This window comes from Corvus moneduloides, chromosome 4 (genome assembly GCF_009650955.1).
Source record: "Corvus moneduloides isolate bCorMon1 chromosome 4, bCorMon1.pri, whole genome shotgun sequence".
In the NCBI taxonomy this organism is placed as follows: domain Eukaryota; kingdom Metazoa; phylum Chordata; class Aves; order Passeriformes; family Corvidae; genus Corvus; species Corvus moneduloides.
Genome location: NC_045479.1, coordinates 20430974 through 20449239, shown reverse-complemented (window position 1 = coordinate 20449239; position 18266 = coordinate 20430974). Strand labels below are relative to the sequence as shown.

The following is an 18266-nucleotide window of genomic DNA, read 5'->3' as shown; positions in this document are numbered from 1 at the left end:
AGTGTTTATCACTCAGTGCTACTTGAGTCCTCACCAGTCTGTCTTGCTAGAGCAAGACTCTGCAGATAGAACCTACAGACTTTCATTCATACTGCGAGATATTTTAACACCACATCTTAATCTTCAAGCTTATTTCATCTCCGTTTGAGGTCGACGGTCAAGAATGAGATGCATGTTTGTCTTCAGGAGCTGGAAGCCTGAAATCGTTGATAACCCAAGTAGCAGATTTCTAGAGAATAGCAATAAATAATGTCACAAATAATTAAAAGAGGACAAGAAAGGAATGCTTTTAAATATCTCTTTTTTCAAGCCTCACATCAAACTACCACTATTTAAAAGTCAAAACTGCAAGTTACCAGATATCATAGTCAGTGGTGTTCATTGGTCATAATAGGTATCAGGGAAAAGGGCAGGAATTTCATGGTTCACAGTGGTTTATTCCTTCATGGCCACATTTTCTGTTTTGCTTTTTTCCTTTTAATTTTAAAAATGGTCATTAATGTACAGTAATATATTAATATGGTGCAGATTGGGGGTTTTTTGTTTATTTGTTTATTTAAAGTATATAGCATATCAAGTCCCATTAAAAAGAGTTTGACTAAAGAATTATGCAAAAGGCTTTAATAATTTAAATACTCATTCAGCCATATGTGAATGTACAATCTGTTTTGTGTTCTGTGTGAAACTTACAATTGCTATTAACTTAATGGATTTTAACCTCAACCATTTGCTAAAGTAGTAATAACACTCATTCTGCTTCAATTTGCCACACTGGAGATGCTTACAGATGAGTCAGGGATACAAAATTCTAACAGTGATCAAAAATCCTTTACAGGTTAGGAGGATGAAGCACTGGAGTTTAGTCCCACTATCTCTAAAAATACTATCACTTCTTCCTTATGCAAGGACATATAATTGTTGTTACATTGAATGGAACACATAATAGTTCATTTCTTTAGTATTTTTTTATATGTAATGCTTTATAAAAGAGATATAGCTGAAGAAAAATATAAACAGACACATAAATACTATGATGAAGTATATTGTTGTTATTTGAATCAATTTCCTTGAGCAATATCTTTTTCCAAGGTGAAAATTAAACACTAATATTTGTATCATGGTATAAAAATGACAACAATAATTATAAAGAACCTTATGGCCTTATGCTTATTTCATCCTATTCTTAAGTTTTCACAGCAAAAATATTAAAATTTACAATATTCCCAAAAAGATGCAAACTTGTCAAATATATTACTCTGAAGTAAAATAACAATTAATTTACAGGAACCTACCATAGAAACTATTGAGTGGACAGTAGTGATGGTTTTCTATATAAAATCTATCAAAAATTGTTGGAGAAAAATATATGAAGCGTAGCTGATAGCTAATGGAGTCTGCAATATGGCCACAGAGAAATAAGTTGCAGATCATCAAAGTTAGCTCTTGTGCAGAAACATCCACCATGAGTTCACTAATTTCATCTTGCACGGGAGAACAGCAGGAGGTTTCCATAATGCAACTATCATAGGAAACTGATTCAACGCTGTACTTGAAGCTTTACCCGTAGTTGGAACTTGCAACAGTTTGGATTTTTTGGTGTTCTGATCTCTCTTGCTCTCCAGAAGGCTATGTAAATATCAAATTCTTCAGCACAAAGACATCTCTCTCTAAAGCACTGGCAACTGGTCTTAGTAGACTGTTCAAAAAAAAGAAAGGAACAGATCTAGGTAGACTGGTAAAGCATTAGTAGAAAAGCAATACAGGAACATTCTATACATAAACCAGAGAACTGGGTTGTCGTTAGAAGCTGAGAGATTTGTAGTCCATGAACTGCAGACACACATGCACATAAACTTGTGGAGCTCAGAGGACCCTTTGTAAATTAGAAGCTGCTCATCTGTGTAGGACTTGAATCAGCAGCTAAGCTCTGGCCTTGCATGAATGAAGGCAAAGTGCACTTTTGGCTATTTTAAATAGCAAAAAATGTCAAGTGATTGACTCTATCCAGCCTCAGGCATTCAACTAAAGCACCTAGACAAGGACCTAAGTAACCCAGCCTCTGTTCATGAACCACAGACAGAAAGGTGCAACCTCAAGACGGTGCTTGAGCCTTGCCCTGGTCAAGGGTGATGGTGTTTCCAGCTTAGACATCTCAGCCAGGTTACTGAAATTAGCTGTGAAGATCAACTGAAATGTTCCCTGTTTAAGAGTGCCCCTAGAAAAGTCCGTGGGGCTTTAACCACTCATATAATAAAGACACTTATTATATGTGTTCTGCTCTGCAAGGCCTGTGTCCAGCACTGGGACCAGTCAAAACTGTTTCTGGCTCTTCACCTACATTAGGAAAGGGCTCTGCTTCTTATGGAAATTGTTGGCAGCTTAATAATTTTCAGTTCCCCACTGGATAGACATCAAAACAGTTCCCTATCAAAATTTGTCAATGTTCATTTAGTTCAAGTACTGAACAGAAACTTGGTTTATTTTTTCTGCAGACATGAACTTATAAAGGACTTTTTTTCAAGTTAGTTAGTCAAAACTCTTTACTCAGAAATAGACCCTATAAATCTTCAATGTCCTATTTTAGCTGGTGGAAAATGAAGCTCCCACAGGTACTCCCACAGCAAGGGGAAAGCTCCAATACATTACTTAGTGGGTGACACACCGGTCCTCAAAGTCCTCCCGAAAATGGAGATGTTTTCTAACTGCAAAATCCTCATTGCTGGAAAAATCTTTGTCTCTGCAGATGCTGATCTAAGCACTGCTGATGTACCTCTCGTGGGAGGTCTTAGTATCACTAAGGACATTCGACTTTTACTTGTTCCCAAATGAAGTAATAGAGAGTTTCCTTGCTTCTCAATCCTCACCAAGAAGACGACTGTACCACTGTCTAATTTATATCAGCACCCACTGAGAACTGGCCCCTGGTCCAGCCTTTAGAAGCTGTGATGCAGCTAGAGATGTAACTTAGTGGTTCCCTGACCAACTTAGAGCATCACAGGAAGCATTGCTACCTTGTCCCTGTTCAACAAATACATGCCAAGCACACAATGTTAATCAAAACATACTGTACCTCCAGCTGTTTGCATCTTGATGTCTTTATTTCCTTCTAATCTTAATTAGAAAACAAAAGACAAAGGTGGTTAAAATACTAAAAAAAAAAAAAAAAGCAACGAAGTTAGTACTGTTTCAAAACCAGCTACTTTTATTTTGGTTAATAATGTTCCTGTTTTTCATTTTCTTGTTTTGCAGCAAATTTTGGAAGCACCAGTCAGTGACTAAGCTCTGTGCTGTACATACGTGACAGCAGCATTTTTTTGTGTTAAACGAAAAGAATATTACATTATTTCATAATGATATGTTTATGACTTGTCAATTAAATAGCTATAAATCTAATGCTTTTTCCCCACTGCTCAAAAATATAACATGGAAAAGAAACAGTTTCTGCTGGGTTTCATGTAAGAACAGAAATAAACCTGAAAGCAAGCACTTACTAACTGTTATTACTGGAATTCGCCACAATGCAAGTAAATACCTTCCAAACTAAAAATAGCGCTGTGGCTCTGCAAGTGCATCTATCACAGCCTCTTAGTCCTAACAGGGTTTTGTTTTCTTTCAATTCACAGAGCACTCAGAGTGTGGAGAAGCTGTTCAGAAGACCATGTACCTACACTGTCATCATCTGCTCTAGGATCGTTCTGCAAAAGTGTGTTAAATTTTAAGTAAATGGGAACAATCCCTTCGACAAGTATAAATAGCCCCACTGCCTTAAGAGGCTTCAAGGCTAGCCAGTCTGCCTGAAATCATAATTGATTTTTAAAGGATGTACATCCTAGTAGATCAAATAAACCCCAGAAAGGAGGAGAAATGCAGTCCACAACCTGCCAGTACCTTTGGGTGCAGCTTTCGTCTGACTGGGAGCCATGGCAGCTGCGTCCGACGGCAGGCCCACGTAGACCCCACCATAGTTCCTGGTGCAGAGAAACCATTAAAGGCACATCAGAGCTCAACTGGCACACTTCTCCCTGTGAAAGGAGCTATTTTTTTCACTCAGGTTCCTGATATTGATCACTAGATCCCAACTGTCTTGTGATAACAAACTCCACCCATCCAGCTTCTGAATATATGGAGCTGAGGACAGAGCTAATCTGACACTGATGTTCAACACTGGCACCACCAAAGCACCTCACTTCAAACAACACCCACCAATTAAATAGTGCTTTGACCTCATTAATAAATAGGACCTTCCTCCTCCTGCTTAGGGTCACACTTGGAGAAATACTGTTAATAGTAAGGAGCACGAGTGTCTTAGGTACATTGATAGACCAACCCTCTCCCCTTCATGGACTTGCAGAGGATAGTTTCTGGCTACAAAAGGCCTGTATGAAAAGCAGGGACAGATACAGGGAAGTAAAAAACTGGGTCCTTAAAGCCTCTGCTGTGCTGGGAGTTACTCACAGAGGCTCCCTTTACACTGCTCTGCCCTGTTAGGTGGTGAATTAATCACACCTCCTCCAGCTCCTGGGGTTCTGAGCCAATTTCTAATTTTCTTGATGATAGACTCACGCTTCCTTCAACTTCCAGCCCAGCAGAGATCTCCCACCAGTGCTAATGGCATCTCCTGTGGCACTGTTGGTGAGAAGGCAGAGGCCACCGGCCCTTATTGAGCACACCACCTGCAGCGGCGAGATAATGTGCTCTTTTTGCCACAAAGTTACCACCTTCCCAACTCAGTAACAGGCTGGGTGGACTCGTCAATACTTGACTCTGTGTGAGATTTCCTCCTCTCTTTTTGTTTCTCCTCTGCTTTGCTGGTGCTGGTGGGAGTTAGGAGGAGGGAATGGATATGTAACTGGTGGCAGGACTCACTGCAGCCTATTGCACATAAAGGTAGGCCTGGCTGAGCAGAGCACCTACCTCCTTTTGTCATCATCTGATATGGATTCTTCTGCTCTGCAACACCGAAAGATAAAAAGCATGTTAGCAGATTGTTTCTTTCAGCTGCTCCATGACTGTCTGGGTAAATTCAGGAGCAAGGGAAGAAGGGGACTATTACTTAACCCAGTTTAATTTAGGACATACACCATTCAGCAAAGTACTCACACAGGTATAAAAAAAGGACAATTTTCCAATATAATGTACAGGAGGGAGAAAAGATTGAGAAAAGATGCAGCTTACTTTTTATGACCCCCACCAGTGACATCTGAAAGTAGATTTGGGGGCAGAAACAGGTGAATTTACACTCTTCCTGAGTGAGTCCCCACACTACTTCCCACATAAAAGGAACATTAGGCTCTGCATGTAACAGGAGCAAGCCTGGACTGCTATTCCCCCGAAAGATGACTGAAAGGGACTGGGTGTCTGTGCTGGCATGCGATTGTGGATGAAGAGAGAGAAACTTTCACAGCAGCTATTACAGAAGCCAGAAGCTGTTACAGGGCCTCTCTATAAAATGAGGCACTGCAATTCCTGAATTCGGTTGTTTGCAAACCAAATGCTGTTTTTAATCCCATATAAATGGGCAATTAATTCTCCTTTAACTTTAGGGTAAAATCACAGGGCAGTCTGTAGATCAATAGAGAGTCACTGAGGTTTGATTCGTCCCAATTATGTACTGTCCAGTGTAGCTGCACTGGAGCAGAGGGTAAAGTAACCAGCATTGATGTGAAGAAAGATGTAATACAAAAAATATAAGGAATTTATTCTCACTCCTTCAGTGTACAATGCCTGTGCTGCAGTCTCAGTCTGCGTCCCAACATCAGTGTTCACACAAATCACTCACCCACCTTTGATTAAATTTGGATTTTGAGCTCTACTTCCATGGCTGGGTATGGATGGGGCAGCAGCTGCACTTTAGCTTGGTCTGCAACCAATTTATTTATTCTAAAAGGTTGATGTGCCTACAGTTTAATCATTGGGGCTCTATGTCCTTACAGAGCACTGAAGCCAATGGGATTTTGGCCTGAAGAGCACAGGGCTCACAGCAAGATGCAGTCTTAAGTGCAAGAAAATGGCCTTAAACCTCCTGGGAGGGCAGCAAATGCCTTAAAAATACTGCTACAACTTGGAAATTTTCTTACATCTACCTTCTTTCTAAGGGGCGGAACATTACCAACCATCCTTTCTGCACGACCACAGTGAATAAGGGTACACAGGTCCTTTTAATAGTAGAGGCTTGGAGTAAATCTTATTATTTTGCAATTTTATTTGTGCAGGGCATAGCACTCTTCGTCTGCTGTCTGTTTACATCTTACCACTCAAGAAAGACTGATCAAGACTCATTCCCTGGCCCTTCTGCCACCCCTTCCTAGAGGAACTAGAGCCACTTCAGAAGGCATTTCCCATCTCCTGTCACCCCATGTGGTCACCTAAGTCATCTTACTGTCCTCACGCACACAGCCAGAGAATGCAGAGACATTTTTTCTTGAGGACTGTGAAGCTGCTCTGTCCCAGTGTGGGCCAGTTTCTCCTGAAGAAAATGGAAAGCCTGTGTATATCAGTGGGTGGAAACGAGGATGCATTTTCAGGAAAAAAAAAAAAAAAATCTACTTTAAGAAAGGGACTTTGGGTCCCAAAAGATTACAGTCATTTCTGTTGAACCAACCGAATGTGTCACAGGACTGATTTTCTCATACAATTGGGAACATTTTCTGTAATCCAGATTAACCATTGCCCAGAGAAAAGAGTCCTTTAAAAGCACTGACAACTTCATGCACAGCTTGCAGCCTCTAAAATGGAGTTGTAAGAATAATAATCAATATTGTCCAACAGGAAATTAATGTCAATGTTTAAAAAAAAAGAAAAAGATTCTAGTAGGAAACAGGGCCATTTTCTTCTGTTCCAGAAATGTTTTGTAATATGGCATCACAGATCATTACTCTAATTCTCTCACCAAAACAAATTATCCAGCTCTATGATTAAGCAGATGAGGGTTTTTAAACACTTTGCTTTCTTCCTTTCCTCTTACTAGCTATAAATCAAAGCAGTAATTTTGCAATACCTTTTTCTTCAAATGTACGACAGCAAAAATAATCTGGGATTGTACAGACCACAGCTCTTGGGCTGGGTGATGACTGGGGGCAAACTGTTGTGGCCCTGCCAGAAAAGAGGGAGTGAGCAGAGTTAGGAGGAACATGGGAGTGTGACAGGGAAAAGAAAGAAAAATTCTGGTGATGGCACTTAAGGAAGAAGCCATTTTACACACCTTTCTGGGGGCTCAGGAAGGAATGCTGCCCCAGTTTATTTACTACACATATTCACACACCTCTTGCCTTCACACATGGTGGCTCTGATGCCATGATGACTTTTTGCCTTTTCTTTTATACCCCTGTTATACCTTTTTTACAACTTCTGTATTCTTAGTGCTTTTTGCCTACATTCTTGGACTCATTTGTCAAGCTGAGAGACTAAACATTTTAGAAGCTTCGTATCTAGGGATCAGTGTGCCCCAGACCCCAAGGTCCTCTCCAGAACACATTTTGTAAACTGAGATAGAACCGTCCAGGGGAAGGCTCCTTGGGGAGGGGAGCTCACTTGAGCCTCTCCTTGGGGAATCTTTGATAGATATGCTAATTAGTAAAACCTATAATGTTATACCTGATCTTTTGGGGGTGTGCATTGTGGTGTGCATTTTGGTGCATTCAACCTGGACATAGTGCACCTGAGGATCCTTAAAATAAATACGAAGGTAAAATCTCTTTTCCCCTTCTAACCATGTTTGACTCTTGATTTTAACACCAGGAAAAGGCATGAGCTCAAGACCCCTTTTGAAAGGTGCCCACTAATTTCACACGTTTCGTGTCTGCTGAGCCACTGAGGCAGGTGCTGCTTCTGTGCCCAGGCTGGGTGAACACAGGTGGCTCTGGGGAGCAAAGCTATGACAGCAACGCTCAACCACGCGGGAGTGCGACTGGAGAGAAGCTCCTTTGGTTTCAGCAGTGCTCCCATTGCCAAGTCTCCTGGGCTCAGAGACATGGATACAGGAGTCCAGTAGTCCTGCAGGGAGAGCAAAGCTAGGATAAGCTTTTCTGCACCAGGAATAGACAGCAAAAGGAACTTAACAGTCCAAGGTGCTTTGTGCTGATCAGCTGCTGTGTCGCTGCCTCAGATGCTGTTGACATCTGCAGAAGAACTGAGAGCACAGTTTTCAGCAGGTAGCATGGGCAGTCCTGGAGCTAACAGGCAGATTTAACAGCAAGTCCATATAACAGCATTCTACTTTCAGCTGAATAAGTGTTTCTTTTGGTAAGGTTTTGTCTGTCCCAAGAGGCTTCCTGTCACCCAAAGTCTGAAAAACAAACTTTGTTCATATGTCAGCTTTTACATCCATCAGTCCTATGTCCATTTGATGGTAAAAGAAGCTACCGTTTCTCACTTATTTTAAATGTCAAATGACAGGCATTCACACTAATTCATTCCATCCACATTTTTCTTACCTCAGCTTTTATGACTCTGTTTGTGCTGAGCATTACACAGACTCTTTCTAGCTGTGCTCAGTAGTCCCACCAGAAATGATTCCTTGAACTTTGAACAAGTGACAGACAACTACTCCTCAGATTCTTGGTGTTTCTTGGGAACAAGGGCCTGCCATTTGTATTTGATGGATTTCCTCTCAATATTTTGAAACAGGCTTGAGCTGTTGTGTCCTTTCCTTCCTGCTGTAACTAATCTTCCCCCAGACTTAGCCACACACTGAATATCGCAGGCATTGCATTACTTTGCAGCATATCCTTTACTTCTCCTACAGCTAAGCTTTTCCAGTTAGCAGTGATGAATGCTTCTTTATTAGTGGGGCAGGAGCATGGGCTGAAGCTGGCTGACAGATTCTGGGCTGGAGCACGGAGGGCAGACGCATTCTCAGAGCATATGTCCTTCTTGTCGCCACACAGCCCTCAGTGTCACAGCGCTTTGCAGGGGAAGATCATATCATCATCCCTGTCTTACTGGTGGAGAAACTCCAGGCCCCTAGGGCAAAGCAGCTTCCCTGCAGTCACCCAGGAGGGCTCAGAGCAGGATCCAGCCCTCTCTCCTTCCATATGGCTGCTTACTCCAGGAGACATGGTGCTTTGGCAATGAGTCACAGTCAAGAAATGAGAAATCTCACGTTAGAATAACCAGATTCAGTATCAGAGTATGCTGTAAGGATGGACACACCTAAACGCTTCTCTGGATCAGAACTGATATGACTGAAATTTGACAGTAAAAAAAAAAAGGGGGTCATTTAAAGAGAAGCTTTAGCTGATGAAAGTAAAAAGGTGTAAAAAGCTTCTGTGGATCTATAATGTTAGTTAATATAAATCTGCTTTGTTCATTTCTATGAAATAAAAATAATTTTTCTGATATTTTACTTCCATCATAAAAATCTTTTGTTAAATATTAGAATGCCTGATTAGGGCTTTTGGGTCATCACTGCCATTCCTCATTAGTAGATCTGTGTTTCTAACATCTGATGAGAAGGTTTTAGAAGAAGATGCTATTACTCACATGGGTTGTTTGGCTGGCTCCACTATCCTTAATCTGAATGAGTAATAGCTCCAGGATTGACCCTTCCCCTTTGTTGAAGACTGCACTAGTAATTAATTTTTTTCTAAGTTATCTCAATACTATTTTGAAACATGACAGATGAACTCACACTAATAAGTAGGATGCTTCCATTTTAACTCCTGCAGCCTGGCTCTATAAATGCTTACACACATATAAACACAGTTCTACACATCCCCATTCCTTCAAGCACAGGAACATGCCTACTACATTCATAATTTAACAGTGCGTGCGATTCTGAAATTTAAAACTACTGATAAGCAAAGAGAAAGATGCAGTTCTAAGTCAGTCCTTAAATCATCTAAATTGAACAATAAAAAATATAAATAATATCAATTAAACCAGTGGGTTTGTAAATACAGAAGTACTGAGGGCAGTGATGCTGCAGGCTGCATCAAGAAGAGGTTCCTTACAAGATTGCCTTCTGTAATTTATTTATTGTCTGGCACTGCAAGCCCAGAAAACAGACTACAGAGGTAACACAGATCTCAAGAGTATCTGTGGCAACAGTGTTGATCAGCCAAGTGACACCTGTTAGTTCTCAGCTGTGCTCTGTAATAGCAAGGACAAGCCTGTTGTTAAGCTCTTCTCTCCACTTGTTTATCTGACTTGACTGCCCTCATTTCTACACCAGGATTCCTCCATCTAATTAGAGTAGTTATTCCAAGTGAAATAAATAAAACAGAAGAATGTTCCTGTTGCATAACATAACAATCTTTCCCAGGTCCCTCAGTTGCAAACTCCAGTGGCAAATACCAATTACATGAAATAGAAGAAGGCAAGACCTCGGGAGGAGTTTTTATGGTTTCCTTTGATAGAAAAATAAATTTATGGCTGAATAAAGCTGTGCCTGTACACTTCTGTATCAGCAAATAAAAATAGCTCTATAAAAGACTTTGCACATTTGGAGAAAAACAGGATGGGTAGGGCTGCCCTCTGCTAGCCTGCATCAACCTAATAGATACTATCTTTAATGCAGAGAATACCTAGAGAAGGTGGGTACTTTGAAAAGGAAGTTGGATGGGTTAGTGGGTCTCATGCAAAGAGGGGAAATTTGTCTCAGTGGCTTTCTAAATCTCTCACTGGGCCTGGTGGAAATTTATGTGCTGGCTTCATACAATTACTTGGCCTATGGTAAAAGGTGCACTGGCACACGACAGGGAAAGGCAGTCTGAAGTAACAAAACCACCTCTGTGAGACAACTGCCTCAACAGAAGCAGAGAAAAGAAATTTCTGTTAGAGAAACAACAAGCAAAGAAATCTGTAGAAAAGTAAACAAGACAAGGAGTTGTTTTGTGGAGATGAAAGCTGTCACTAAAGACAGTAAACATCTGGTAGTGTTGATTATACGTTAGGAGCCAGATGAATCATGTATGACTAAATCTGGTGTAAGGCTAGTAGGACTGAAAATATGTCCAGGGTTATATACTTAAAAGAGTAGAGTAGAGTAGAGTACTTACACATCTTTTGTAGTCCCTGTAGCACCTAGGAAAAAAAAAAAACAAAAGCCAAACATGTTTACCAGGTAATGGCATAATCCTCTAAACCAACCAACAGTGCAGTAATAGTTTTTCTGTCTTTCTGTCCTAAACAACACAGTAGCAACAAAAATTTGCTACTGTCAGATTGTTCAGATTATCCTTAATGATTATCCATACTATCCCTTAAATCTATCACGTCTGGGCCAGACTCTCAGTGTGTGAAAATGATGCTGCTGTGGACCAGTGCCCAGGTGCAGTCACTCAAGATAGGAGCAGCATAAGAAAAAAATAATCCTTCTGAATTTTATATCCTTCACTTTGCTCAGTCCTCTGGTGGCTTTGTCTGCTACAAAGCTGGCACAACTAACCAAGCAGTTACTCCCAAATGCCTGATTATTCTGCCATTTGATGCAGTTGTAGAGCTGGCACTACGTGTGTAAAATGCTGCCTCGTTCTTCCTGCCAGATAAACAAAGTTTTATAAAATGACTAGACAGAACTAATATAAACATCGGGACCCAACCCATCCAAAGCCCGAGACATCTAAGGAGATCAACCAGCCCTTAATTCATCTTGGTATTTAACAAAAAACCAGAGACAAAAGCTGCCACCTGCCTGCCTGGTATAAGGGACTGACTTTTTTTTTTTGTGACTCAGATGTTTCTTGTTGGGAGAGAAACATTCACTGAAGTAAAAACTCTTTCTTGTTCCTTCCAAGTTCCTAATGTTATGTTGTTCTTGCTAGTCTATAATTCAGCTGAGTAACCAGTAAATTATCCCTTCTGTTAATTACAGAAGTTAGGGCAGACATTAGAAAAACCTTTCACTTCTCCTTTCCTCTTAGTACTTAGCTGGAAAAGGTGATCTGAGCTCACTGTGAAGAAAGTGCAGTAGCCAATCTCAAAGAATTTTTGAGTTTGGAGGTAGGCTGGGGTTTTTTCTCCTATGATACTTCATTTCTTGGAAAACTTTTATTTTTTCTGCTGCTGAAAAATATACATAAACAGCAAATACCTTTCATCTCACTTTGATGTGTAAGAATATGCCTTCTGCATTCTTATTTTAAACAGGAGGAAGAATAGTCCTGCAAGGCTTTCCAGCTCTGTCTACCTGAATGGAATGCTTGAATGGCAGAAAACATCACCCTCTACAGCTAATTCCTGAACATAATATCATTCCCATTTCCTATGACATGACTATCCCTCCTTTTCCCAGCAACAACACAGACTAGACTCGTACAAGACTGTACACATTTCTGTGGCTAGTCTTGCTTCCAGAGTCAGCAAAATGTCACTAGGGCTGTACATATCAGCAGAAAGCCTTAATTAAGTTGGACAGAGTATCTCTATCACAATAAGCTCACCCTTGCTTTAGAACTTTACCAGGCAGCCTTCTGAGACTTTTTAGCTTTGCAGGCACATCTATGAAGCATTACATGTAAACCTCTCAAATTAATTGTGTCCAGGTGGAAGGCTAGCATTGCTGTGTGAGCTCAATCTCTGCCTCTGTACGGAGACATTTTCTGCTACCAAGGCTAGTTCATCCAGAGTCAGCTCAGCAATGAGCCTTCGGGGCACCACCCTGTACACCTAGACAGAACCCAGGCATCAGCAACACTTCAGACAACATGCGTTTTGAAAAGCCTAGCTGGAGCTAGCAGGATTTTTAATTTTTTCCAGAAGAAATTATTCCTTTGCTGTGCCTGTTCTGCACGAGGGCCGTGATTTTCCTATTTTTGGTCTAAACTTATTGCAATCAAAATCAGTTTCTCTAAAAAGGTTCATGGTCCTTTTTGAGGCCTTTGCTGAGACTTTTCTAAGTCTAAGCACCCTGGATACCCATCTGAAAAAGGTGTCTTCCTTGCAGGAAGTACAGCAAAAGTACGGAGTGTTTAATACACAAACTGAAATCTCAAGCTGAGTGAGAAGAATTGTGTGCCTACAGTACTGCTACACTCCCCAGAGGTGATTCTCAAGTTCCAGTCAATCACAGGGCACACTTCAGCATCATATCCATGTTCAGTGCCATGCTCTCTTCAATGCATTATGGTACCAACACATTCTCCCTCTGGAGACAGGAGATGTCCTTCAGACCCATCAGCCTGGGCTTTGTGTAGAGCTATACAGCCATGAACCTGTGTTTGGAAATATGCCACTAACAATCACACATGGCAGCACTTTTTTCCTTGGGACATTAGCAAGGGTACCACTGCTGAAAAATCACTGCAGGGTTTTGAAATGCATGTCACACAAAAACTTTGAGAACTGAGTATGATAAAAAAAAAAATTCACTTTTTAAGAGATCAGTTTTACCTTTATAATAAATATTTTTTAAAAAAACATATATAAAGAAATACATTGTTTTCTACTTTTTTATAAGGACAGCAAACCAGTTTATCCTCACATTCATTGATGGGATTCCATTAATTTCAGTGGGGTTATTTCTCATTTTCACCAGCAAAAGTGAAACAAGTGTTTGGTTCAAATTCCTTCAAGTACCACTAAGGTAGCTGACTACAGATCTGAAAGTGTTTCCAGTTAACAAAGGAGTTTTCTTCCTGTGAGAGTTCTGAGCTTGCAAATGAACATCATTTTACCTAGGTGTACCATAAAAAAACCTGTGTAAAAGCTTATAAGGTTTTGTTCATTAGGGAGCTAGAACACTCCTTATACACAGATATTATTTCTCAAGGAACCCAAAAACATTTCATTTCATAGGGACATGTTTATTTGTAAAGTCCAATCCATTCACCCTCACCCCGTTACTTCACTGACATATTTGTCTAACTCTTGCGTGTTTAGTGAGCAACACAATTTTGTATCTACTCAAGTGCCTTCTGCCAGGAGTTCAGCCAAAGAATCTTGTTTACCACCAATCAGCAAACACTCTATAGCTCGTTCCATAGCAGCAAGGCTTAGTGCTCTCATAGATACGACGGTTTCCATATATGACTTGACAAAAGCCTCACATACTTAAAAGCTTGTCCATTTTTTCCCACTGTATCAGCCTGGCCTAAAAAAAGGCAGCACTTGACCCTACAAGCCTTGTCTTGATAGGCCCTTGTTCATTTGGTTTTTCAAAACCTGCCTAACCTCAGCAAGAGATTGAAGAGTAGCCATGAAGCCACATGCATAAAAAATAGGCAATAGTGAATTGTCCTGAATGACCTCTCTGCTCACACCATTTACACAGCAGGACCACGGGTGCATTTTGGCATTTTAGAGCTGCAGAAGGAGAAGAAAGACTACAGCCTGCAAATAAACATGGCCCATTCAGCCACACATTGCTCTGAGCCCCAGTGATTACAGAAGAAAAACATCCTGTCTAGAGCGTTGGAGCTGTGATCCCTCAAAAAACCCTCAGAGCATTTAAACGGTCGCAAATCAAAAAGAAGAAGAATTTATCCCAAAGCATCTTCCATTAGGTGAGAGGGGGTTTTGCTCTTCCAGAACAACAGCAGCTTCTCTCGGTGACACTGCAGGATTTCAGTAAATGCAGGCCTAATGTGAAAGACGGTTGAGAGAAATTGATAGCCACAGACGATATTGCTCTGTGCTGAGAAATGCATCAGGAGTGAAGTCAAGAGACAAATCTTCAGAAAAACATAAAAAGCATGAGAGGCAACCATTCACATGAATAAACACATGGATACAAAAAATGCCAGGACCTGACTTTAGAGCAGATTACAAAACATTTTCCTAATTTTTTTAATGGACAGTGCCCTAGGACATTTTCTTGAACATCAAATTGTTACAAAAAGCAAATAAATCCCCTCCAAATTATACATATGTACATGCAACTGTTAAGATTAAAAATGAGTTTTCTACTGTAGTCTCCTTTGTGATGTGCTCCAACAGTCAGCAATATGGAAGTGCGTTCTAACATCAATGAATTTATTCTATTTATACCCCACTGTAACTGCAGACAGGATTATATCAATTTGTTTCAAAAATTATAAAAATTATTACTTCAGCTCATCAGGTAGGAGTTCTCAACACAGACTTGACCCAATCAATGGAATGGCACGATGTCTTCCTGGGCATTGCACCAAACTTGAAGTTAATAAATCTCTTAAAACTTGGTGTGAAAGTTCTCCTTCATCATAACTTGACTGTATTTGAAGCTTTCCACAGACTAACAGCTTCTCTATATATTTAAATTAAGGCTAGACTGACAGCCTCCTAAGAGTACCATAATTTAAGGTGCTGTCATTGCTACTGCAATAGATACGGAAAGGAGGAGGCAGTTAGAATTTTTTAGTGAAGAATCACTAGAATGAAGGGAAATGCCTTAACTCAGAAAAAAAAAGTAAATTAATGTTTAAGAGCATATTTTTAAAAGAAAAAAAATGAGCTATTTTTGAGCTTCTAAAACTCCAGGAAATATCATGAAAGAAGGATATGTAAAATGAGATAACAAAACATAAGGAAAACAGCAAGTTGAGAAATAAAAAATAAGTATAATCCATAGCTAATACGTAAAATGGCTAGGTAATTTAAGAAGGTTGTATATACACCAGTTTACTTAGATAACTGAAGTTGACATTTCCCAATTGAAGAGCTTTTTGCCACTGTCTGATACTCCATAAAGAACATTTGAATGCTGTGAGTTATAATGATGTTCTGGAGTACTGCACCACAGCCTGAAATGTTATTCTAGATCATGTCTATTAGTTTAGATCTCACAGACCATAGAGCTGAAAGCTCTGATGTCATTCTAGCCATGAAACAGAAGATAATATCATTAGCTGAACTATCACCATATATACATCTGCTTAGGAAAAATCAAATTAGGCTACAATAGAAATTTTACCAGAGTAAGAAAATGGGGATTGGTGTAACACATTTAATGTATTCTGTGAAGTACGCTACAATATTGTACTTAGTCACACGATACGACAGAGAGTGCTACAGGTTAATTACATGTTATGCACCTCTAGCTTTGACATTACTGACTACACAAGAGTCATAACTTTAGCATTAAAGATGCAGTCATGCTGTGCACGCCACAAAATTAGGTTGTATTTACACAGTCTTCACATCTTTCGGTTAAATTGTGAGTTGCACTTTCCTTGAAAGCTCGAGGATTCAGAATAAAAATGGTAAGTCTTGTCCTTCCCTTTCATAAAATAATTTCAGTTTTATTAGACACACTTTGTAAGGAATGTTAAATGAAGTAAATAAATAGTAAACATCTGACATCTTACTTTTATTACTAGCTGTTCTTTATTGTAAGATCATAGACTGCACAGATTAATTTCTGACTGACAGTGGTGAAAGTGAGAAGAGAACTGGACCTTTCAGAGCTGCATTCAATATGGGGAGGTCTATCAGTGCAACAGTAATAATTCCATTATAGTAATGATGTGTTTTATGTGGCATGGTTGGTTTTTACCTGCGCTAAGCCCTTGGAGATCTGTGGAACATTTCTGAAGAGCATGTGAAAGGTTACCAAAAAATGCAAGTTCAAATATTTTATGTATAACGTTATAAATAAGTTTAACTATCAAAGGGGTCAGACCTTCAGTGAAAATACTTTATGTATCTACAAGCCAAAACCTGTTGAAGACAACTACCTCTAATGCAACGGGACACCTTTAAACAAACTTTGAGTTCAAAATAATTCACTAAATAGTACTGCTGTCAGAGTTAGTCTGTTTGACATTTACCCATTTGTACCCTGGTACAAGTTCCACAGGGCAGCCAGAGCAACATTAATTTAGAAACTACCACAAATGGACTAGTAATTGACTCAACATTTTTGTCTGAACGTCTCTGAAGCTTGCACTGGTGCTTTTACCCAGCAAGCAGAAAAGGGATGTGAACAAGCATCACCCCAGTGGTATGAAACTAGACTGGTCATATACAGAAAGAACTTCCAGTCACAGCAGTGTGGGAATCAACTAAAGGGAGAGAATTCATGTGTGCAAATAGGGCAGCTCTAATAAGAGCACTGAATGTTCAAGCAAATTCACACAGTGCATTCTTAATGGATGAGAGAGGCCTCTGATAGACAGACATAGTACCTAAAACCCAGCTTACAATCATTTAACATAAACCGAGTAAGGAATGGTAGAATCACATTCTCCTCTGAGTGTGAAGTGCAGAGTTGAACAGGTAAACCAGCAACACACCCCACAAACGTACACACATAGGTACACCCTAGAGAAGGCAGCATCATTCACATTCACACAAGGCATGACCAAGTCAGGACTAGCACTGCCCAAGGCACCACGGAAGCTCTGGTTAAAGCAAGTCAAAACAGTAAGAGATGGGGACCCAGTAATTCTAAGTGGTCCAACTATTATTTTGCTGTGTATTTTCAAGAGCTGAAAGCTCACTAGTGCATCTGAAAGACTTGATAAAGGTACTGGAACAGGTGGCAATGTTTGCCAAGTGCAGCTAGGATGAAAAATGATTGAGAAATGCTCATATTATAATTACAGGGTGAAGGTCCACTTATCAGTTTCCATGTACTTTCCTTTTCTGCGGGGGCTGGGGGGAGGAAGAGCACAACAGCACCATCTTCCCAGATCTTATCTCTTTTGAAAATAGCAGTGAACAAATAAGGGAGCCAGCTGGACGCACCAGCCAGCAGTACACATTAACATGCATGAAACCTCAATCATGAAATAGCCTCCAACTTCTCCAACAAGCAAAAGGAGAAGATGTGGCACAAATTCATTTCAGAAGTGGCATTCGTGGCCTTATAGGGAAGCGAAGAGGATGGAGCTGACACCCCCGGCGGGATCCTTACGTCCAGCTCCCGGCCTGGGCTTGCCGTGCCTTGGGCAGCTGCTGTCGGAGGTGGTGATTCTAGCGACAACCGGGCACCAGAAAGCCGCCGGTGCCCGCGGCAGGCCACATCACCCTCTCTCCCCTGAGCAAGCGGATCAGCCTCGGGAGAGGAAGATGCTCTTGCAAGAGGGCGGGCAGTGATTCCCGCGGCTCGGACGGGCTTTCCCCGAGCCGGGGGCTGTATCCCCGCCGGGTGCGGGTGCGTGCCCGCCGCCGCCCCCCGCCACGCAGTCCCCGCAGGGCTGCCCCAGCACGGCGGGGATGCTCGCCCCGCCGCTCGCCCGGCCCGGCCCGGCCCGCCCCGCCGCCCTACCTCGCCCGCCCGCGCCGCCGGCCGTGGAGTTGCCGCAGCCCATGGGCGCTGCCCTGGCCGGCGCTGCGCCCGCCGGTGCGGTGCGGTCACGGGAGACAGCCGGCGGCGGGCGGAGCCGGGTGGGAGATAAAGCCGCGGG

The 18266-nt window shown here is 41.1% G+C and overlaps 1 protein-coding gene across 3 annotated transcripts; it reads right to left on the bottom strand.

Annotated features, from left to right (window-relative positions):
- Positions 1-284: 284 nt before the first annotated feature.
- Positions 285-18266, bottom strand: C4H12orf75 (chromosome 4 C12orf75 homolog). Of its 3 annotated transcripts, none has more exons than XM_032106934.1 (6): positions 18128-18266; positions 10998-11022; positions 4915-4950; positions 3879-3968; positions 3071-3106; positions 285-1696 (listed from the first exon to the last, which is right to left on the bottom strand). In XM_032106934.1, exons 1-5 carry the CDS (start codon positions 18168-18170, stop codon positions 3097-3099), a joined length of 204 nt encoding a protein of 67 aa, XP_031962825.1. In that variant the 5' UTR covers positions 18171-18266; the 3' UTR covers positions 285-1696; positions 3071-3096. The 3 variants fall into 3 exon arrangements, with proteins under 3 accessions (XP_031962825.1, XP_031962824.1, XP_031962826.1); XM_032106933.1 differs by having other exon boundaries at positions 3889-3968; positions 18128-18259; XM_032106935.1 differs by having other exon boundaries at positions 3071-3111; positions 3889-3968; positions 18128-18251.

Bases quoted from the DNA above. Each gene is read 5' to 3' on its own strand.
- C4H12orf75 (XM_032106933.1), bottom strand. From the start codon at position 18,170: ATGGGCTGCGGCAACTCCACGGCCGGCGGCGCGGGCGGGCGAG. The intron at 3,969-4,914 runs GTAGGTGCTCTG...TCTCTGCACCAG, and splicing joins TCAGATGATGACAAAAGGAG to GAACTATGGTGGGGTCTACG. The intron at 3,107-3,888 runs GTACTGGCAGGT...AATTAAGATTAG, and splicing joins GACGAAAGCTGCACCCAAAG to AAGGAAATAAAGACATCAAG.